This window comes from Kogia breviceps, chromosome 4 (genome assembly GCF_026419965.1).
Source record: "Kogia breviceps isolate mKogBre1 chromosome 4, mKogBre1 haplotype 1, whole genome shotgun sequence".
NCBI lineage: Eukaryota > Metazoa > Chordata > Mammalia > Artiodactyla > Physeteridae > Kogia > Kogia breviceps.
Window position 1 is genome coordinate 52,944,129 of NC_081313.1, and position 23,697 is coordinate 52,967,825.

General features: G+C 41.5%; 1 protein-coding gene across 9 annotated transcripts in view; it reads left to right on the forward strand.

The window, feature by feature from the left end:
• The window catches only part of MAST4 (microtubule associated serine/threonine kinase family member 4), a 574,487-nt gene that overhangs the window by 266,961 nt on the left and 283,829 nt on the right, over positions 1-23,697 (forward strand). For 5 of the 9 annotated variants that reach the window (XM_067031060.1, XM_067031065.1, XM_067031056.1 and 2 more), the window contains exon 4: positions 10,478-10,552. The exons of the other annotated variants lie outside the window; for them this stretch is intronic. In XM_067031060.1, the coding sequence (XP_066887161.1) occupies positions 10,478-10,552 (75 nt within the window). The remainder of the gene's footprint in view (positions 1-10,477; positions 10,553-23,697) is intronic. 9 annotated transcript variants of the gene reach the window in all.

The following is a 23,697-nucleotide window of genomic DNA, read 5'->3' on the forward strand; positions in this document are numbered from 1 at the left end:
GCTGAAACAGATATTTAAAGAAACATTGTAAGGCTTTTGTCTTTAACTCCTTAATACAATACTTAATCTTGAAAAAATACTTAACCCTAAAGCACTCCTAGAGGAATCAGGGGTATTCCGTGATTTCCAGTAAGAAGCAACACTTATCTAAGTGTGAACCTTTCTTCTCATGCAACAACAAAAAAACTAGGGGAGCATATTTTACTGTCAAAATCAAATTGCAAGGTCCTTAGAGGAGAATAAATATTTTTGTGAATATACGTTTTTAAACAGTTAACAGTTACACATAGCACTTCCTGCGATCCAGCTCTTTTGTATGTTACATGTATTAACTACTTAAATCCTCCTTACAACTTTATGAAATGGGCATTTTTAACTGTCCCCATTTTACAAATGAGAAAATAAAGGTATAAAGAGATTTGAAATGTAGCTGATATCACAGAGGTGGTAAGAAGTGAAGCTGGAATTCAAATCCAGGAAGAGTGGCCACACTGTCTGTGCTTTTCATCACTACCCCAAAGGATCTCTCACTGGTCATAATCCATCAATAATAAGATCTATTGAACTACATATTGAGGGTGACACTGATTTATCAGTTTGGCTTTTTAAATTCAGTGACCTCAAGTATGCTGAGATATTTGGTAAAGGACGAGCAAATACCTGCTAACCCCAAAACCTTACTGCTGTATTAAAAGTACAATTCTAAGAGAGCCATAAACGTGTGACTTACAGTCTCACTCATGTCCTGCTTTCCAGGAGAAAGAGCCCTTACGTAGCACAGCCACCACTGCTGTCATTCACTTTGAAGAGTGTGAGATGCTCAAGGACCGTGCTGTTCCCATTTAGATATTTTTCCACTTGTACTTAAATCATTCATTTCATGTGATATTGCACTCAGTGACAAGCTTTCACCCGGCTTCCCCAAAACCAGTGGCTGCATTTAACTCACTCTTCAGTATCACTGCTTTCTAATTATCTTTGAGTTTGATTTAAAAAATAGATGGTAAGATAAAGATACCCCTTGGAAAATTGTTGCATAGTCTAAGGACTCCAGTGGAGGCAGCTGTTTTGCCCATTTTACAGATGCATACATCTGCGGGTCTTCGGGACCTTTTCCACTATGATCAAGTGCCTTCCACACATGCTATGCACCTCACAGGGCAAAGCCTAGCCAGTGGAAACACTAGTGGAGAAGTCAAAATTCGATGTTTTACGTTCTCCAGATAAAAGAGGGCTTTGTTTCAAGAGTGGCAAATGGAATTATAGCAATGTGACCTGAACATGAGGATTTTTCTTTTTTTTTGTACCTGTTTAAAAAGTTTGTCTTTTAAGCATCCAGGGCCTTATTAAAGAGAAGGAGTGACAAGATGAACTTTCACCCATATACCCCCCCCCAAGAATTTATAGTGATCTGCCTTGTGGTTAAAAATAACAAACACATGGTTGTCATTGTGTTATTGTTTAGCAGTGTTGTATCAGGTATTCAGTGTTGTAATTATGATTGGCTACGTGTGTAGGCACTTCATCTCTTTCAGTAGGAATCTCTGATCAGCAGCTACAAGATGAGGGAGAGAGACCAGTTTAACAGTATACTACCCTCATCTGCAAAGCCAGGCAGCTTTCCCCTACCTGGGTCCCTGACCATTCTCCCCATGGCTGCTAGAACAGATGAAACAAATCAGAATGGCTTTGAGGAGTCTAGTTCATCCCTCTGCTTAATTTAAACCCCAATCAAGTCTAATTATCAGAGCCATATTACTTGCCAGCAATAATTTGCTTTGGGTACAACTCAGAGCTATGTTGAAAATTTTATTTTGCCTTCAGAAAATTGGTTTACCTTTAAATTTTTCTCCCAGATTTCCCTGTGGAAAACTGGTCCTCTTAATTTAGGTATCTTGTAATTTTTCTCATTAAAAAAAGTGTGGCATGTGATATCATTAAATTTTTTTCTAAATTGAAGTGACTTAAGTGGGTTGACATATGTGCTGCAGTATAATTGTGCTGTGTTTTTGGAGCTCAAGTCAGTAATTACATCCATAAACTTATTGTCTATGGTAAAATATGTTAACCGGTCATCGACACAGGATTCATTAATTTGAATCAATATGTAATGTTCTGAAATGCTCTAACAAAGGATCATTGACTGACGGGTATAATACAGTCGAAGACCCAAACATTTCTCTATGAACAGCAGTAAACGTAAACATTTTCTAAATAGCAAGTCAATACTGTGATTCCCAAAACGCACACGTTACGAGGCCTGCAAGAAATTTGAACTATGACATGATTCCAGTAATTGAGTGTTTTTAAAACAGGGTATCCTGTAAAGAAGATGTGGCACATATACACAAAGGAATATTCCTCAGCCATAAAAAGAAACGAAACTGAGTTATTTGTAGTGATGTGGATGGACCTAGAGACTGTCATACATAGTGAAGTAAGTCAGAAAGAGAAAAACAAATACCATATACTAACACATATATATGGAATCTTAAAAAAAAAAAATGGTTCTGAAGAACCTAGGGGCAGGACAGGAATAAAGATGCAGACGTAGAGAATGGACTGGAGGACACAGGGAGGGGGAAGTGAGACGAAGTGAGAGAGTGGCATGGACATTTATACACTACCAAATGTAAAATAGATAGCTAGTGGGAAGCAGCTGCATAGCACAGGGAGATCAGCTTGATGCTTTGTGACCACCTAGAGGGGTGGGATAGGGAGGGTGGGAGGGAGACACAAGAGGGAGGGGATATGGGGATATATGTATATGTGGAGCTGATTCACTTTGTTATACAGCAGAAACTAACACACCATTGTAAAGCAATTAAAGTCCAATAAAGATGTTTTAAAAAAACACCAGGGTATCCTGGATATTTTTGATCTTTACAACATGCAGCTAACTTTCAGAGAGGGTCTTGGAATTTCAGACCCTCAAACGCGTCGTGCCTCATTACCGATGTGGATGCTGAGGTCCAGAGAGGCTGAGTGACTGGTGGGGAGGAGACTGGCCCCCAGGTGACCTTTTCCCGACGCCCCTCAGAGACTGCTAGAGCTCCCTTCTGCATGGAATCTTAGCGGATTAGATGCAGACTAGCTTTTTTACTTTCCTAATGTTGAATAACTTTAAAAGGCAAATTGAAATGTGCCAGGGTTGGGAAGTAAATTTGAATTCAAAGCAAGAATTTCATCAGGAATCCAATCCCAGGGTTTTCTTTTGACTTGAGACTGCAGACCTACCAAAATTACATTAATGTGAAACCCCGACGAAAGAAAAATCCCCGTCATTAAATATGTGGTGCTTCACAGATAATATCTAGTTCACCCTTTCAGCATTTCTGGGAAGCGAGAGCCAGATAAGAAAAGTACCGTGTGGCTTCCCAGAGGTGTGTCCACAGGGCTCAGTGCTAATGCACCCCTCAGATTCAGTACAGCAAGGGCCATTTTGAAGGTGGAACAGCACATGCTGTGGAAGAAACTGAGACTTGGAAGAGGAGCTAGAAGGGAAGCAGCCACTGTGGTTGCTGCTGTTAACTTGTGCTCAGTGATGGAGTGGGTATCTCTTATCTTTTCTTTGATGTCCAAATCACTTTGCACCTTTCTCTCCCCTCCACTTTCCCCCTCCCCCTACTCTCCTCCCCACTCTCCCCCTCCCCTAACTCTGTCCCCTCCCTTCCCCCCACTCTCTCCCCCTCTCCCTTTCCCCACTCCTCATCCTTTCTCTTCCTTCCTCTCCACCCTCCCTCCTCCTTTCTCTCTTTCTCTCTCCCTCTACTCCCCTCTTCTGGGGACCTGCATCCCCCTTCTGTCCTCCGGGTGCCCGGTCGGGTTTGGACCAGTGGGAGAGCAGGCGATTGGAGGAAAGGAGGGAGAAATAAAGAAAGTGATGGAAGTCATTTTTCTCTGTCTCCCTTCCCCAGCATCAGTCCAGGCTGGCTGAATGCTCTTCTGAAGGTGACCCTCTGTACCGAGCTCTCTCTGTTTCAGGTTCTAGAAGCAGCTCCCTCCCTTTTGCCTCTTCTGGACTAAAGAAGGTGAAGGAGCCCTACTCCTAAGTGATTCCCTTATCAGAATTTTCTCAAACTACCTGGTCTGAGGGTGCCCTCTGTTTTCCTGCAGGAATCCTGTGGATGAGCTGCTGCACCATAGAAATACATATGCTTCATTTATTGGTTTCATAATTATTTAAAATTATTTATCCAGCATCCACCAAGTGCCAGAACCATTGAGACAAAGCTAATGGCTTCATAGAGCTTATAGAGCGAGCTTCACTCGCTCACCCCCTGCTGTGCGGCCCAGTTCCTAACAGGCCTCGGGCCAGTATCAGTCCGCAGCCCGGGGCCTGGGGACCCCTGCTTTACATGACCTGGGAGGACTTGGTGTGAGTGGAAGGAAAAGGTATGGAGAGTTAGGAGAAAAGTGATATCATATATATTTAATTAGGGTGGCTTTGTCTGCTGTTGGAAAGACAGCCTCTATGGAGGACAAAAGTAGCGAACGGGGATGTGAGCCTATTTCCGGTGTCTGGATGGCTGGGATGGTGTTAACAGTTGAATCTTGTCTCCCCTCAAATATGTTGAAGTCCTAACCCCTCTACTTGAGAATGTGTCCTTATTTGAACATTGGGTCTTTATAGTAGGTGATCAAGTTACAAGGAAGTTTTTCAGGTGGTCCCTAATCCAGTGTAACTGATGTCCTTATAATTAAGGAGACATTTGGACGCAGAGACAGACACACAGAGAAGAAAGGTGATGTTAAGAGACGTGGGAAGAGGGTGGCCGTCTAGAGGCCAAGGAGAGAGGCCTGGAGCGGAGCCTTCCCTCACAGCCCTCAGGAGAAACCAGCCTTGCTGACACTTTGACTTTAGATTTCTAGCCTCCAGAACTGGGAGACAGTACACTTCTGTTTTCTCAGCTACCCCCTTTGCGGTGTTTTGTCCCAGCAGCCCTAGGAACCAAACACAGGTAAATGGCTTGGATGAGACTAATGGTAAAAGTAAGAAAGGTTGAATTTTGAAATACATTCTGAAGTTAACACCGGGAGGACTTGCTGATGGGTTGGATAGGGGTCGTGGGGTTGATATTTGGCCCATGGGAACTGAATTTAAGGACAAGATGGTCAGTGACTCCTAGGTCACTGGGTGAGTGGTGGTGCCCTTTGCTGGAAATGAGAAACACCGAGGAGGGCAGACCGGGGGGACAGACGTCCAGAATTGGGTCAGGGACATGTGAGTTTACAGTCCCTGTTTGTCATCTCAGAGGAGGCAGTTGGTGTTGAGGGGGGAGATGTTACGGCAGAGTCATAAATGGTGACCACCCCTCTTCCCACCACAGACACTGCAGAGCCTGGGCTGTTCATGCCTATCAGCTTCCATCTGAGGTGCATGGACACTACAGGTTGCACACAGATGATTCTAGTTAGTACACAGATGTTTTGATATAATGTTTAATGTATTTTTCTTAATCTGTAGTAGAAAAAACTGTAACTAGCACAACCAAGTCATGGTTTCAAGATGTTATTACTTAAACCATCATTAAAGATGGAAGTATAGAAGTTTTTAAAAACCAGAGTCATCTTTTTAAAGAAAGCAGTTAAGAAATGAATAGTATATTCAGTGGATGTAATAGTACATGGATATGGGGAAAAAAATAAATGACCGAAGTTTAGGACAGAGCCTAAAGCATTTGTAAGGAGTTACTAGGGGAGTCCTAGTCCTATCTCATGAAAGTTTCTTTTGTCTGGGGGGCCATGCCCCTCGGCTTTGAGGATCTTAGTAGAACCCACACCCCCTACAGTGGAAGCACAGAGTCTTAACTAATGGACCTCCAGGGAAGTCCCCTCATGACCCTTGAAGAACACTTCCTTGGTCTGTTTTTTGTTTTTTTGCTGTACAAGGGCCTCTTAACTGTTGTGGCCTCTCCCACTGCGGAGCACAGGCTCCGGACGCGCAGGCTCAGTGGCCACGGCTCACGGGCCCAGCTGCTCCGCGGCATGTGGCATCTTCCCGGACCGGGGCACGAACCCGCGTCCCTTGCATCGGCAGGCGGACTCTCAACCACTGCGCCACCAGGGAAGCCCCCTTGGTCTGTTTTTTAACTAAAGGTCAAATCATCAGTTTAGGACTAGAGACCAATGTTTGTTTAAAAAGGAACTAAACTAGATCAGAAAATAGAGGGCATTGCTGGTAGTATTGGGAGGCATTGTTTCATGACGCAAAATGTATTTCTCAGTGAGCACCACGGTGGGAAGTTAGAAAGTCACTGGTTTGCTTTCACAGGTGGGAGTATCCCTTCCCTTATCCTATTTTGGTGACTCTCCTCTTGAGCCACGTTGAAAAACCTGGGTTTGAAAAGAGACAAGAAAAACATGATGTACTTTCATCTTTACAAGATTATGAATTATGAAGGTTTTCATAAATTACTGTGGGATTGGTTCCATAGTTTTAGAAGCCTATAATATCATCGTCAAAAATGTATTCTAGCACATTTCTTCCATGTTCGTTTGGGTGTCTGATCCCTATTTCGATACACCTGGTAATTGCTAGATCTCCCCAGCTTGTGAATTCTTCCAATTGATTTATTTTCATGGAGTATTTTGCCTTTGCGTGATCCTAAATTGCTTTATTGATGTGCAGGGGTGCCTTTACCAGGGCCTGTTTGCAGTAGCTTTGTTGTACGTACTTAAGTATAGTGTTAAGTAAGAGCTTCGACTGGGGGTGAAATATATTTATTCAGACAAAAGGATGTCTCAGAGTTGGGTAAAAATGCTTATTCTTATCCAAGAATGCATGTGATTCTTTTCAGAATTAAAACTCCTTTGAATGGATTTTTTTTTTTTTTTTTTTTTTTTTTTTTTATTGAATGGATTTTTAAGAAATCCTCTAGGAGCCCTCGAAACAATTATGTGATTTTTCTATTTTTTTTTCTTATATTAAAATATCTAGCTGGAAATGTCTAATAATATATTTCTTTAAAAAAATAAGGAAACTAATGCCAAAATTATAGATAGTTAGTTTTAAATTTTCCTTGTGGCTCTAATTTTGACACAGAGTAACTTATACCTGATTTAAAGAGTTAGGCATTTAAATAATCTGATGTCAGCCACTAAATTCATTGTGCACCCATTATTTCACACCTGATATATTGTTTTCCACAGAACATTCTTGTAAATATGTTTATGTGATGCAAATTAGGCTAAAGTACTACGCTATCAGATCTGTAATGTTTAAGGAACAATAATTTCTTTAAAAAGTATGATCTGCAGTGTTAAGGGAAGTTTATAATTTCCAAAATGACTTACTTAACAGGAGAAGTCTTGATGAAAGCATTTAGCATGGAGATGAAATATGCCTCATTAAGTTTCCAGGTTATGTACATGTCAACACTTCTTTTGTCATCTTTCAATAGTTTATTTACATAACTGAGTGCTTTTATTAGTGGTGATGATCACAGCAAATGATTTTGATAAGTTAACCTAAGCAATATAATTTGCTTCTGTTTCCACAAAACTAATGGTGAGGAATCTAGCCCTCCTCCTTCTGCACCCTCCCCTGGTAGTAAAGAGCCCCTATTTACATATGTAAATAAGCCATTCAGTTGAGAGCCCCGTGGGGCCCACCCAGGTCGGTTCTGTTATTTTGCTGATGTTGATGGCATTAGCCAGGAGGTAAATGGTACCGGGAGACTTATGTCTCAGACTGGAATGACACATACCAGAGGCTGAAGGCTGTCATTCAGGAGGAGAAATGAATTCTTGGGACTAAGAATTTTGGAAGAAAATGAAGGCACAAATTTTGTCTTTAATGTTGGCCTGAGAGATATAATTTAATGTTTTTCTTGAACATGGAAAGCTCTACATACAAATTTGTTATATAAAGATGTTGCTTTCCTACCATACCATTTTTGAGGGCCCTGTTTGCTTTTTAAAGAATGTAAAATATTTCACAATGGAACTCATAGAGCTGGCTATGGTCAGATACCTTCCCTGGCTGTATGAGGGAATCTGGCCTGTAATAAGAAAGGAAAGCTTTTAAATGAAGGTCTCCCTAAAGTGAAGAAGGTGACATGTCCAGTTTCTAATGAATTAAATTCTTCTCATAGGTTCCTATCTAGGACATAGCTATGTTCACCTTTCTAAAAAGCCTCAGTAACTCTAGAACACACAAGCCACCGACCACCACCAACGTTTTTTGTCAACAACGGAATACAGTGTGACTATTTTTGAAAATTAAGATGAGTTTAAGACATGAGTCATATGGAGAAAAACTTGCTCTGAGCTGTTCAGAATCCCTTTATTTCTATTCCATAAGCAATTCATTAAAATGACATTAATCCTCCAGGCTGTTCTTTGGTTTCTATTAAGATGTATTACTGGAATCTGTGTGAATATATTGATTATCTCATAGGCCTATTTGTTCATCACAAGCAGACTATTGTTACAGAGTCATTGTACTTCATAATAAATGAGACAAAGTGGAGACCCGGTTTTAAAAACCCACCTGCCCCCTCCATTCCCCTTGAAGAATGTGCTTTCTCTCTTTAAACCAGCCTTTCACAAAATGGGAGTTTAAGATTGAAAGTCACAGTTTAATATCAACATCTGCCCCCTGCTGAGTTCATAGTGCAATTAGCTAATTAAAAAATATATAACATTTTTCACCTTGAAGTCAGAAGAAAAGCAATAAGCCACAGGCTCAGGATTTAGTTAATTTGCACATTGACTGTAATTATGTATTTAACACCAAGATTAATTTTTTTCCTGATGAGTGGGAGCCTGGTACTGTGCACTGGAACTCTTAAATTGGTTGTAATCATTCCATAGGGAGGTTGATAAGGGCAGATAGTTCTCCAGATATATTAATGAGGATAAGTATTTATTTACATCTGATAACTTTTTATTAGGAGAAAAAGCATTAAACCACTTTCTGATAAACCATTAAATTTAAAGGAGGCTTCAAATCAAGCTAAATAAATAATCTGATTTTAAAAAACTATTTCTCATGTAAAATCTATTGATTCTATTGAATGGGAAATCATACTCAATTTTGTTTATTTTGTTTTGCCAAATATTCAGTGAATTAATGAGAACAATTTCTGCTGTCAAAGCTTTGGTACATTTTCTAGGTCAACCGAGATTTAAAACTATTGCCTTGCATTTTTTTCAGAAGAGGGTAGGGAAAGAATGCTTGTTGGCAGGGCAGTTAGTAGGAAAAACATAATCCTGACGTGCAATCTGCTACTTATAACATTTCCTTTTTGAAAGGTAAGCGTTACACTTTGGATACCGAAGCAGTGATTGTTGGCAATTCAAGTGGGTGTGATTGATCAATGTGTTAAAAGTAACAGAGCTGTTATTCTTAGAAGAAAAAAAGAAAAGAATTCTCAAGTATTATAATATAGACATTGCATTTTTACCTAAGTAGAGGTCTTTTCACTCTCCTCTGTGAGCAGATGCTAATACTCATCTGACAGATATTTCACTCCCTAGGTAGATGCTCACTTGGACCAGGGGCTTTATGCCCAGGGGTTTTCTGAGACCATCTCTCTGTTGCTTTCATCTCCCTATCCTTGAAGTCAGTGCTCACAGTGGATTGTGCTTGCTTCTTCGATTCTTGTTGACTGTTATCCAACTTTGAAAGATGGAGAAGTGAAACTCTATACCATTCATGGGGGCCCCTATACCAGACTTTTCCTTTAAAATACAGTTGCTTGTGTATGTGTGTGTGTGTGTGTGTGTGTGTCTGTGTGTGTCTGTGTGTTTGACATGGAATGAGTGATGGGGGGTGTTAAGTCTTTCTACGTGGTCCATTTGTCCAATATATATATACAAGGGTTTGTCTAAGGAAATGACCACCCTTCTACACAGGTTAGTTTATAAACTTAATGCTCGATCTCTGTTCCATCCAATACAATTTAACTGCATTCAGGGGCAAAGTTTTTGGTGGCTGCCAGACACCAGGAATTCTGCCAGGATGAAGAAGAGAGGAGCTTCTGAGGCAAGAGAGTTTTCATGGTTTGGGGGAAGACGGTGATTTCCGTGTCTTTTTGGTGATATCCAAATGGGCGGCCCTTAAGAATGTCTAAGAATGCCCCTTCCTGCCTTCTGCTCTTCTAGGAAGATTGACTTCATGTTCAGGGAAACCGTGCTCCAGTTTTCCTTAGTATTCTTGAAATATAATTAGGGGCAATACCAGCTAACAGGAAAGTGCAGATTTGATGGGACATGTGATACTGGGCTGTGTTCATGACTTTATCACACACATGCACATACAAGGCTATTTTTAATAACATGACTTGCACGTGGCATGTGGTTCTGTGGGGGAAGATCGTGTCATGTCTTTTTATTGTTGGATTTTAGCTGAAACAGACAAGTACAGTGCCGTTAAATGCTGTCCCTCTCCCTTTTCCGACCATTTTCCCATCATCCCACGCTACCTTCTCCTCTTCCACCTCGTTCATCCCCATCTTCCATTCCCTGTCAGGAAGGGCAGCCTCCGAAGAGCCATTTCAACTCAGCCCGACATCGCCAGAGACTAGTGGACCCAGCTGCTTCAAAAGTGAGTGTGTCCTGTCGCATGGTGCATGGCGGTGTGGTCCTTGTGAGGAAAAGGGTGTTGTGGGTTTTTATTTATGCTGGTGCATTTGAAGGCTTTAGAGGAGGCAAAGTCTTCTCTATTAATCGAAGGCCATTCACACCAAGGGAGTTCTGCCTTTGAAGCACCAGACCTGAAAACAAGCAAAACCCTGATAAGTAGCACCTGCTGGTTTCTGTGGTGTAAATACTCCCACCGCAGCCAATTTCAAACAGCAGTTTGACAGAAGCGACTTCAGAGCTGAGAAGAGATGCCCAGTGGAGCTCTAACATATACAGTTCCAATTGACACAAATCCTAGTGAAAATATAGCAGAAAATTAGGAAGTGAACCAATTTGGAGTATCTCTTACCTTTGTTTTCAATATAATGTATTTCATTGGAAGTTTAGATTTTTTTAAAATCAATTAATGATTGTATTTAACAACTGGCTTGTAAAATTCCTGGAAATTTACCAAGCTGGTGTGGGTGGGCTCCAGCACAGCAGTTCCACGTGTGATATATTCGTTGAGAATAGTCTTAAGTCATTTTGGTCATGCCCAACTCTTATGGTCTTACAGAAAAGTGGCTGAAGTTTTGAGCAAGGATTTGCTGTTCCCACACAGCTCAAGTAAGTCTCAGGCCAGTTCTGCTGCACACAGACTTTTATTAAACAGACACTTCCTGGCAAACAGGCACAAAGCATTCCTGCAGCCTGTCCTATAAACTCAGTGAAATCCCTGCTCTCAGGCCCTTTAAGTGCTCCAGCCAAATCTCCTTGGAAGGTTCCACTTAAGGTTGATGACCTGACAACTTTCCGGAGGCAGGATTCTCTCATTTTTATGGTGGGCATCATGCAGTGGGGCTTCTGTGCCCCAGCTGCTGGACATAATAGTTGAGCCTCGGGTGCCAGTCCTAAGGGTCCAAGTTACAGACCTTCATAGATTCTTATGTGCTGCTCATGCAAGGGTAGAGAATATCTCTAAATTGACTTTGCCGATTCACTTACCTTAAAGACCGCTCGTTTCAACAATGAAATCCTGCTTCTAACATCCTGAGAACACTGATTTTGATTTCGGCAATGAAAACCCATTTCAGTATGCCAGTTAGCAAAATCTCGGGTGTGACTGAGATACAGATACCTCTGATGTAATGCTAGTTGACCACCCTGGGGGAGGGGGAGTCAATCCTGATCAGGGCTACTGACTGGGTATAGGATATAATTTTAACCAATACATAATATCACACTGCCTGTGTGGTAGTATTTGAGAGTGGACTCCAAATGTCATAGCCTTTTGTTACCTATATTAAGTACCTGGGGTGCCCCCCCACCCCCAAGCTCCAGACAACTCACTTTGGCTCAGGATCCTTGTGATGAAGTTATGAAAGTTCTGTTAGTATGTGAGGGAAAAAAATAAACTAGCTCTGAATAAGGCGAATGGATTCATCATGTGAATCTTGCTAAAGTAGAGCACAGCTCAGAGTACACCAGGTCCTTCTCAGACCCCGCCTAAGAGTTTTCATTAATGAGGCACTAAAACATCCTGTGGTTAAGCACACTGTTAATGTGCTTAACCGCTTATAAAGTGGTTAATCCACTATTATACCCAGCATGTATGTCTTGGTCAGTGGTGTTTTAAGGACTCAACTCAGTGAGTGCTTTTGTTCCTCCTCTTTCTTTTTTCCTGTGTTCATTTCATTCTGCTTGGCATTTTCAGAAATACTGTGCCTCACCCATGCAAAGAGTTGTATATTACACTGTTAATTAGCTGTGTTTCTTCTGTTGAGTCTTTTTGTTGTTCCACTTTGTCTTGAGTGAGAATCATGGCTTCTTTTTCTGGACACACTCGAAGAGGAACTCATTAAACTGCTATAAAGAAAACTGGGGTGCCTTAATGTGTTGTGTGAATAGGTTCAGCCAGTGTTAACAAATAGGCTTCAAAGGTCAAATCCTTTCCTCCCCCAAATACTGCAGGACTAGGAATTTGAGAAAGGCCTAAATTTTTTCCCTAATATTAGGAACTGATGGGGGAAACCACATTTCTTGTGTCCATAGGTTACTTAGACAACAAATAGCAAACGGAAATATGCATCAGTGTAGCAAGTGACCTTTTGTTATAAGTACATTAGTGCTTAGAATCTGCACTGTATTTTCTTCAACTCAATCTGAGTTGTAGTAAAAAAAAAGCCCGGGTCAGTAACAATTTACAGTAAACCAGCTGCCAAATCTTTTGAGAACACTGATTTTGTTGAGTCGGCATTGTAATCTGGGAAGAAGTGTGATCAAGTAGAGAGATACTTGGTTTCCCATTAGCAATACGGAGGGGCCGGAAGAATATCCTTGACTGGGTTGTACATTGGGCTTTGTCATAAACCAGCTCTATGGCCGTGGGCAGCCACTTATCACTGAGCCCCCGTTGCTCAAGGTTTTCTCTCCTATTAAATGAGAGTTTATTAAATGTTCCCTTGATCAAATTATGGAATTATGTTTCTCTTCCATCAAGGCTATTTGTAACTAGATACTTAACCGTTTAGCCTGAGATTTTTGAATAGCATTTCTCAATCCTAAAATCCCTCTACAAGAGGCATCCTTTCTCACGACTTGCAAGGCATTATTTTTGGGCGGCCTTCTATCAGTGTCTTCAATGGATGTTAATTTTTAAAACAGAATTACTTACTTTAAAGCTATGGGGGAAAATATGGACCAGAAATAAGGTGCTCATTTTCTGCTCAAGGAGTTGGCTTTTTTTTTTTTTTTTAGCCTGAATTTTTTTAATCTTAGTCTTCGAAAGCCTTTGAAAGTGCTTTGAATATAGGAAAACAATCTTTTATTTGAATAAGAGTTAAAGAGTTAGGGAGAAATCAAAGGTAAGTACCTTTGATTTATTTAAAGGTAAGTACCTTTGTTTTATTTAAATCTGTTTTATTTGAATAAGAGTTAAAGAGTTAGGGAGAAATCAAAGGTAAGTACCTCTGATGGACTAAACTTGTCCACTGGGAATTTCTAAAATGTCTTTTGTTTGGAGAATATGCTCACCTGTCTATCCCCCAGTATGAATGCTATAACACATTAAATGAACAAAGAGTAAAGAAAACGGGCAATAGGAATAATAGTTCAAAGACCACAGAGCAGTTATTTGTGGAGCTGGTAAAGGCTTCTGTTAAATAAAAATCAATTTGATATGGGAGCGTCGGGGACACGATCTGGGGAGACAGGAGGTGGACAGAAGATAACACGAGAGTGTACAGAGGATTAGTTTTTAAACCTCCTGGCATTTCAGCACAAAAGAATAATGAAGATTTATTCTAGATGAACTGTCATTTTTCATTGGAAGCTTTGCTGATCCAGAATAAATAGGTTCGTACAGACTGTATTGAAATTTTGAGCATGTGACAGTAAGTAGCGGTGGGCATAGCATCTAATACATTTGAAAACCAGAAAGTGCTGTAATATTCTATCCTCTTAAAAAACAAACCAAACTCCCCAAATAGACAGATATCCCAGCTAACCAAACCCCTGCCTATAATTCTAAGATACATTGTTTCAATATGCCTTAGGGCTTGAAAGTCGTTTATACTAACTCTCAGCGATTTCTCTACCTTTTTCTAATGAGAATAAGGTTTATAAAACCTGGGCTCCCCTGCTGGGAAAATCAGCCCAGAGCTATCTCAGAACAGATGGTCTTCTTTTCTCACTACTATAAACCTTTTAGGATTGATCCTTTTTTCATTTTTATCTCTCTGAAGAGTAAATGTCTCTGAGACCTTAGAAACCCACTGTTCAGAGGGGGCAAGAGGCTGCATTGACCAGAATTCATAGTTGCAAAGATGATGTAGAATAAAAGCCATGGAAATCATGGAATTGTGTTTCTCTATATAATAGCAAAAGAAAATAGGTTGATTTTTCAAGTACTAAGGGGATAGACTTTAAAATATCTGCATTTTGGGGGATTCCCTGGTGGCGCGGTGGTTGAGAGTCCGCCTGCCGATGCAGGGGACACGGGTTCGTGCCCCGGTCCGGGAAGATCCCACATGCCGCAGAGCGGCTGGGCCCGTGAGCCATGGCCGCTGAGCCTGCACGTCTGGAGCCTGTGCTCCGCAACGGGAGAGGCCACGACAGTGAGAGGCCCGCGTACCGCAAAAAAAAAAAAAAAAAAATCTACATTGAGAGGCCTCTCCCGTTGCGGAGCACAGGCTCCGGACGCGCAGGCCTAGCGGCCATGGCTCACGGGCTTAGTTGCTCCGCGGCATGTGGGATCTTCCCGGACCAGGGCACGAACCCGTGTCTCCTGCATCGGCAGGCGGATTCTCAACCACTGCGCCACCAGGGAAGCCCAAAAATCTACATTTTTGAGCCTTATTATGCTTTGAGTTTCTGGATGGTAATTAACACCCTCCTAGTCCCAGGAATTTCAAGTGTTAAAGAATAATTTCTTCTCTTTTGGAGAATGTAATACTTGTCACTATATTTAAGGAGGTAGAAAGATGGGGAAGGGGCTGGGAAGATTGGTTGCCATAATTATTCTGGGAATATATTAGTCATATAAAATGTTGTACTACGTAAACTTTTTTATTTACAAAGGCTTTTAGGGGTGATACATTGATGACAGGAATTTTTGAGGCAGCTTATAGATTTTGTTTGTTTGTTTGTACATCAGCCATCTATGAATTGCCTTTGGTCCCAGCTAAAGTAGGTGTGAATCTTATATCTGCAGCTTAATAGCTATGACTTTGGGGCAGTTACTTAATCACCCTGAGAAAGCCTCAGTTTCTTCATCTGGGAACAAAATAATATCCACCTCATGAGATTTGTTTGAGGAGTAAATGAGAGATTGTATGAAAAGTTTTTACCGCAGAGATAGGCACTTAATGAGTGCCAGAAAAATTGTAGCTATCCTTTAAATTATGATTACTCTTATTATGGTTATCAGGTAATCATTAGCTAACTTTTTGAGGATTTTTTTTTTCCATCTTGTAAGATAAGGGCTTAGGACCAGATGATGCTTGAGGTAGAATGTCTGCATTGTTAAAAGTCTGTACAGTTATACTTATTTTTGAATGTCATATACTCATCTGTGTGGTAGGCATGGAGGAATATAACTTGTAGGATTTAGTTCTTACCTTCAAGAATGTAATGTAATTGGCAAAGAAATAATGCAGAGACAGTAATCAATTGTTTGGTAAACAATATCAGAGGGGTGTTGATTTTGAACCAAAAGACATCTGTGAGCCACAGTCAGAAAGGGCTTCCTGGAGCTGGTGGGTTTTCATCAGGGCCCTGAAAGAAGGAAGAAGCTTTAAAAAAAAAAACACAACAATTTATTTATTATTTATTCATTTTGGTCGCGCCTGGTCTTAGTTGTGGCATGCGGACTTCTTAGTTGCAGCATGCAAACTCTTAGTTGCTGCATGCATGCAGGATCTAGTTCTCTGACCAGGGATTGAACCTGGGCGCCTGTATTGGGAGCTCAGAGTGCCACCCACTGGGCCACCAGGGAAGTCCCAGAAAGGGCTTTTTAAACCTTGAGTATGGGCGTGAACATTGGGAGAATGCACAAGGTAATGTGATGGGCCAGACCGGAATGAAGGGAATAGGTGACATGGAAGGGATGCTCCTGTATGGCTGTCCCTGGTGGGATGCAGGTGGGCTTTGCCATCACGCAGACTGTTCTCAAGTTCTGTGTATTAGTTGTGTGGCCGAGGGAAAGTCTCTTGTTTCCTCATCCATACAGCGGGGGGATAACCTCATTAAGATTGTTCTTATAATGAAATGGTCTGGTGCAGACATTCCATAGAGTGATCAGGCTGTTTTGGGTAGTAAAATGACAGTTCTTAGTTAAACTAGACACAGTCTGCCCTACAAACCAGCAATCCCGATCCAAAAGAACTGGCCTCTGTTGGAGGACACAGATACTTCTTGCAGCATTGTTGTTACCCCAGAAACTTTGGGGATGTCGTGGGTGTAGACAGTTGAGAGAGTGATTGGAGAAACAGGGTACATAACATAACATCTAGCAGTTAGAAGCAGCAGCCTTGAAAGGACAAGCAGCCATGTGGATGGAGCCTAAAACATATTACTGTGTGGACAAACAAAGCTTAAACAAATTCAGTTCTTTACTACCATGCTCGTAATGTCGATTAAAAATACAGGCACATCATACAACTTGCATTTTCCGGGAGCTCGTACAAATAGCTGAATATCCATCAGGCACATTAGAGAGGTGGGCTGGACACAGGGAAGGGGTGTCGAAAGTTAGGTATGCAAGTAAATAAACTGATGGGTGGGAATAATATTCTCCGTCTGAGGAGTAGGATTAACCCTACCCTCTCCTGTACACTTGAATCTCCCCACATGAAAGTAGGTAGATAGGCCAAGAAGTATGGTATAAGGGAGACGTAAAGAAGTCTCTAGGAATGGAAGCAGTGCTCCTACAAATCATGGAACAGCTGACACTTATGCAGCCCTGACACATGTCCACCTGGTTCTAGGTTCTGTACACACAGGACTAACAACTTTACTCCTCACAGCTGTAGGGCCTTAACTATACTTACACCCCTACTTCCCTATCGATACTTTTGAGCTTTAAGCTTTTTCGGCTGGCAATAAGATACTGGAATGTCCCCCCTGGGCAGAAACCGTTCCGAGCAAACAAGTATGGCGGGGGATGAAACCTCGAGCAAACCAGTATGGCGGGTGATAAGAATGATTAAGCCAGAGTTTAAAGGTCGCCCTAGCCAACCATAACTCATGTGACTCAACCCCCCACCACAAAAACACGAAAATGTAAAGTAGGCATCCGACAGCTAACCAATCAAGGAACTAGAGCCAAGACCCCACTCCGGTAAATGTAAAGTAGGCATCCGACAGCCAACCAATCAAGGAAGTAGAGCCAAGTCCCCACTCCGGTCCAGGAACAAACAAACCAATGAGAAAAAAACCCTTGATATATCCACACTTTGCATAATGAAAAATGAAAGCTATAAAATGTATGTGATTCCGCTTGGGGGGGTTCCTCTTCGGCCTCCTGCGTGAGGACCAAGGAACTCCGGTGCACCGGCTCCTAATAAACCTCTTGCGTGTTGCAGCGACTCTCGACTCTTGGCGGTTCTTGGGCGAGCTGGGATTCTTCGGAGACCGTTTAGGTCTAACACAGCAGGAGGGTAGTACTGTTGATGGCTGTTTAGAAGGCGAGGCCACTGAAGCTTGCACGGGATCACACGGCTAGAGTAAAATGGGAGCCAGGATTCGAACCCAGTCAGTCTGGCTCTTGGGATCCCTGTTCTTAACTATCCTTCCTGGCTGCCTGTGATGGACATAGCTGAGGTGGTGAAGGAGGACCAGACCCTTTCCATCCGTGGTGCCCTTGGACCATACCTGGCAGTTGCAACTACTTCCTTTTTGTGGAGGCTGCCAATTTTTTTAAAAATTGCGTGTACTTGTGTGTGTACGCATGTGTATAAAACTTTTCATTGAAATACAACATACATTCACAAGCGTACAGCTTGATGAATTTCCACAAACTGGACAATCCTGTGTGACCAGCACCCAGATTCAGGAACAGAACACAGTGGGTAAACCTGAAAAACCAAAACTTCTGTCACTTTTACTGGGCATGAAGTTAGGATTGCTGGGAAGCAACATCATGAGAAACATAAGCCTTTAAAAGGGAAAACGATAGAAAAGTCAAAGATTCTAAAAATTGCTACAGGTTTTGGGTGTTTCTAAGGTGTAGGAAAAAAGCCTCTACCTTTTCTCGATTTTTACCACAGTTAGTTGCTTCCGTTACCAGTAGTGGAGCGCACAGACCACTCGTGAAGGAAAGCAGAAAGTCCCTCAGTGAGTTCAAGGCACACTCACCTTATCAAAGGATAAAACAGATTGAGCTGCAGGTCTTAGACATAACTAGATAAACACCTACATGGTGTGGATCATCAGGAAGGCATTGAATGGACAGGTAAATGAATTTTCACCTCTCCTCTGGTCATTGTTTAACTCCATGTCTTTGATGTTCAATCTAAACTCCTATGGACTGCACTTGTCAGCTTACAGGACAAAGCTATGACATTGTATATCACACTCAAAGGGTAAAGTTTTCCCATATTCCAAACGATCAGTTCCCTTCAGGTTCAGGCTGAGTCTGAGGTTGCATTTTGGGGCTACACTTACAACATGATCTGTCTACCTGGCACACCTGTGCACAGTTCACTGCCTTTGGCAGACAGCACAGAGAAGTTAAATCACTTGCAAGAGGTCCGGAGCTAGTACGCTGTGAAGCCCAGTTAGTCCCTGCGCTTAGCCACCACACCACGCCCTTTGAACCACCATCTAGGAGGGGCTCCGCCCTTTCCCCCCCGGCGACACCCTGTACTGAGCAGCATTTCTCAGGGTTCAAAAGGAAGGCAACCACAGTACCCGTGGTGATGTTCTTCTGCCTCCTGTGCCAGAGACCTCCTTTGACCTATATCCCACTCTCCTGCCACCTAACTCCACAGCACTAGGGTCCTATGTAATGCTGCAAAACTATCTGAAAAGCATTCATTCTCCTTACCTTTTGTTTGTGTGTCCCTCCCAGTTTACAAGGATGTATTTCTCTGTTGGCTTTAACAGAATTCTAGAGCCCTAACAATTCAGTTGAAAAGTGGGCAAAGGGCACCCCAATTTTTTCAGCCTAACATCTCTCTACTCAGATACATACAAGTAATTCTACAGAAAGTGGATTGCACTTATTTATTTTCCATGATTCTGTGTATAATGTATAATGTAAACACAGTATTAAAGCAGTCAAAATTACAGGGCTAAAACATGCCTTCGGAATTCAGTTCCGGTAACTCATACTGAATGATTTGGCCATTTTGTGGCCAGGCGGGATTTAGTGCTTAAGCTTGAAGGTGAGTATAGCCTGCTGCCTTTTTTTTTTTTTTTTTTTTTTTTTTTTTTTTGCGGTACACAGGCCTTTCACTGTCGTGGCCTCTCCCATTGCGGAGCACAGGCTCCGGACGCGCAGACTCAGTGGCCATGGCTCACGGGCCCAGCCGCTCTGCGGCATGTGGGATCTTCCCGGACCGGGGCACGAACTCGTGTCCCCTGCATCGGCAGGCGGACTCTCAACCACTGTGCCACCAGGGAAGCCCTAGCCTGCTGCTTTTTGAAGAATCACTCCCTAAACTTAAAAACAAAATCTTGTTATTGAGGTATAACATATATACAGAAAAGTACAGCTATTTTAAGTTTGATATTATCCCAAAGATCTGAGTGATGTTTTTTTTTCTGTAAGAGTAACACATATCCAAAAAATGCAGATATCAATGAACTTTTTCACACACTGACTATACCCAGGTAACAACACCAAGATTTAAAACACAGAGTGTTACCACCACCCCAGCAGACCCCTGTGTTACCCTTGTAGCAGTTTTCAGAATGTTTTAAATTTCTATTTTTGTTTTCAAAGTTGCATTTCTTTCCTGATACTGCTTGCCAACATCCTAATTCATTATCCAGTAAATATTTGTTTTTAAGAAAAGGATGGGATTGGGCTTCAAAATAGACATAAAGAACAAGTGTAAAAACCATAATCATTGGGCTTCCCTGGTGGCGCAGTGGTTGAGAGTCTGCCTGCCGATGCAGGGGACACGGGTTCGTGCCCCGGTCTGGAAATATCCCACATGCCGTGGAGCGGCTGGGCCCGTGATCCATAGCCGCTGGGCCTGCGCATCCGAATCCTGTGCTCTGAGACAGGAGAGGCCACAATGGTGAGAGGCCCACGTACCACAAAACAAACAAACAAAACATAATCATTGGCTTTTAATATTTTAGTTGCTGGAATTTCTATTTTAAGGCCATTTAAATGTTGTGACTGAAACTATTGACGGGAAAGAACTATTTAATTTGGCCCGTTTCTCTTTCCTAACACAGATTTCTGTAGCGGTTTTCTTTCTCTCTCTCTTTTTTTTTGTTTCAGCTGGCAAAGGTTAAGTAGGCATAGGTGAATTGTTACAGCCCAACCTCTCTTGTCCTTAGGTGGATTCTTTTTTTCAAGGGCTTTAAAAAACTGGTGAATTACATTTGCTGACTTTTCTCAGAGTCATCAGAGTAGTGCTTACCAAAGACTTGTATAACAGGCAACTGGCCAAGATGAGATTAGCAATTTATTTGAGGAAGGGTGTAGGAAATCTTTTAAATTTAGAGGTGAAAAGATCATCAGTTGGGTTAAGTACAGGTTATCCAATTTAGCTCTAGCTTTATGAAGAATTACTGAAATTGTTTCTTTGCCTTCATGACTTCTTTATCCTGTTTGCCCCTTATACCCCTCTACCCCTAGGCAAAAAGAAAAACAAATCAAAACATAACCAGCGACTCTAAAAAGGTAATTTAAACATTTAGCTAGGCAACGCTTATTTTGCCTGGGGGTGTTCTATGGATTTTGATAGGGTTTTGGAAGGAGTTTCTTTGCTGACAGTACTGAGAAGAGCAGCCTGAGCACCTCAAACACACTTGCTGGCCAATGCTTGGAGACCATGGTATCTTTTTGTAACTGGCTTGATTATCTTGATAACACCATTGACTGTTTTAACATTTTTTCAAGTTAATTTTTTTTGATAAGTTCTCCCTTTCCACTGTCTCACACATATTTATCTGCTTCTTGCCTGAAAAAGAGATTTGACTAAGATGTGCCCAAGTATGATTTCCTTTGTATTTATTCTGCTTGGAATTCACTGAGCCTCTCGGATATGTGGATTGATGTCTTTCATCAATTTTGGGGGCAAAGTCTTTGGCCATTATCTATTCAAATATATCTTCTACTTTCTCTCCTCTCCTTCTGGGGCTCCATTTGTACCTGTGTTAGGCAGTTGGATATTGTCCCACAGATCTTAGACACTCTTTTTTGTTTTTGCTTTGTGCTTTATTCTCTTGGTGATTCGTTTTGGATAATTTCTATCATTTTGACTTAAACTTTATTTATCCCTTCTTTTGCTTTGCTCAGTCAGCTGGTAAGTCCATTTCACTCTGGTATCTTTCAGTTCAGCTTTTCCTCTTGTTCTTTATTATTAGTATAGTTTCTATCTCTCTAGTGAAATTTGCCATGTCTTCATTCATGTTGTCACACATCTTTGCCACTGTATCCTTTTGCATAGTTATTTTTGAGTCTTTGTCTGGTAACATCAAGATCTTGGCTATCTCCACATCTGTTTGTATTGCCAGTTTCTTTTCTTGACCATGGATCTCAACAGTACCTGCACAGTTCAGGTAGTGAGCAGAATGACTCATCACCCTGACTCAAGAGGTGTGGCATAGAAGAGACACACCTTTTCCTGGAGCTAAATATTATTTACCTCAATTTCTACTGTTCTTTCATTCAAAATGTTTGGCACCTACTCAGAATTATAAACACACAAAAAAGCACATCTCCTATTTCTCAGGCTTCCTCTTCCACTTAGAATGTGGACAATGACAAGAGACCATTGTTGTTATCTTCACAATCAAAACAAGGTGTGTAAGCTACAAAATCATGCTTTAAAAAATAATTTTAAAAGCTAAGGGCATAAGTAAACCTAAAAGGGGAACTCCAGAGTGATAAACTCTTAAGGGAAAAGGCCCATGGCTATCATGGTAGAATGTCAGGAGGAGGAGGAATCTGCCATAGATGAGTAAGAGAGGAACCAGACAAAGTGATAACATATTTTTCATTTCTAGCTTTTTTTCACATCTTCACACGTGTAATTGAGAGTAATGGTCTCTTGTGATTGTCTACTTCCTGAATGGAAGTGGAAGTCTCAGAAATAGGATATTTGTCCAAGGAGATAAGGGCATTTGCCAATAGGGAAAAGGGAACAAAGATAAGCCAAACCATTCATAAATAGGGGCTTAGTTGTGTTATTCCATCACTGTTAGACACACATAGCTGTGATAATAGTTCTTATTTCCTGGGTGTATCTTTCACATGAAGTGTAGACCTATGGCATGGTAGTCATGTGTTTTTATGCCTTGGGTTTATTTCTTTAGCAATTTGATCACTGTTGTGCATGAGGGATTTGTTTATGTAGCTGTTGTTTTCAGTCTTCTCTTGGAATTGTGGTGCAGTCTTTCAAGGTGTACTGGGGGACACTTGATTGAATTGCAGTGTAGAGTACCTACCTCTTTTCATCAGAGTGCAATACCAGACTGTGAAATTCAGTTACTAAATTCAGTCACTGGTGTATCCCATGGCAGTGATTTGGTCTCTGCTTTTCTTATGGTCATCATTGTAAAGTAAAGACTTTACTAAAGTAAAGGCTCAGTTAAACTTACATTTCTCAAAGCTTGTTCTGTGTATGTGCCTCAGTGATGTTTTCCCCAAAGTGTTCCATGGTTCCATTAATTTGGGGAACACTGCAAACCATGGCCCTTGATCTTGTTAAATAAAATGCCAATAATTTAAAAAATCTTGGGGAAATCTTGCAGTAAGTAAATTCTCTGAGCTGTATTAGGTGTTTCTCAAACTTATTTGAATACAGAACTTTTACAAAGGAACTTTTAAGTTTTTCTTGTCAATACCCATTAGCAAAGTTCTTTGGGAAATGTTGAGTTAAATGGACCTGTTGCTCTTTATTTCAAGGAATATGAATAATTCATATTGGCTGCCACTCTCTACACCTGGGAAACATCTTCCCCACTGTTTTCTGGTAAGGAAACTAGCATTTTTGGAGGGAGAAAGAGCTCTAATACAGAAGATTAGAGCATTATACTTAGGGCCTGCTACTTAGGAGAGAGCTAATGTTGTGCTCTGCCATTGTAGGTGTGTACTGGTCTCAGCCTCACTTGTCCAAGGACTGTCCCAGTTTGCTAGTCCAGGAAAATAGGCTAGGTCAGCTGTCACATTCCCCCCAATGAAAAAAGACAGCAAGCTGCCTAGACTGCAATTGGAAGGAAAGGTCAATCAATGTATTACCTTTCCTTCCATGTGTTCCTTGCCTGCTGGCTGAGTTGTGCCTTCTCACTGCGGTGGTAATCTCTTCCACAAAATTGTGTTTTAACCTTGCAAATAGGTGAAAGGAAGGGCACAGTTAATAACATCTTCTCTCCTACACCTCTGAGTTTATTTGGGCTGACTCTTGCTCCCCCTCCCCCAGCCCCCGCCTTGCATGGTCCTGCTTA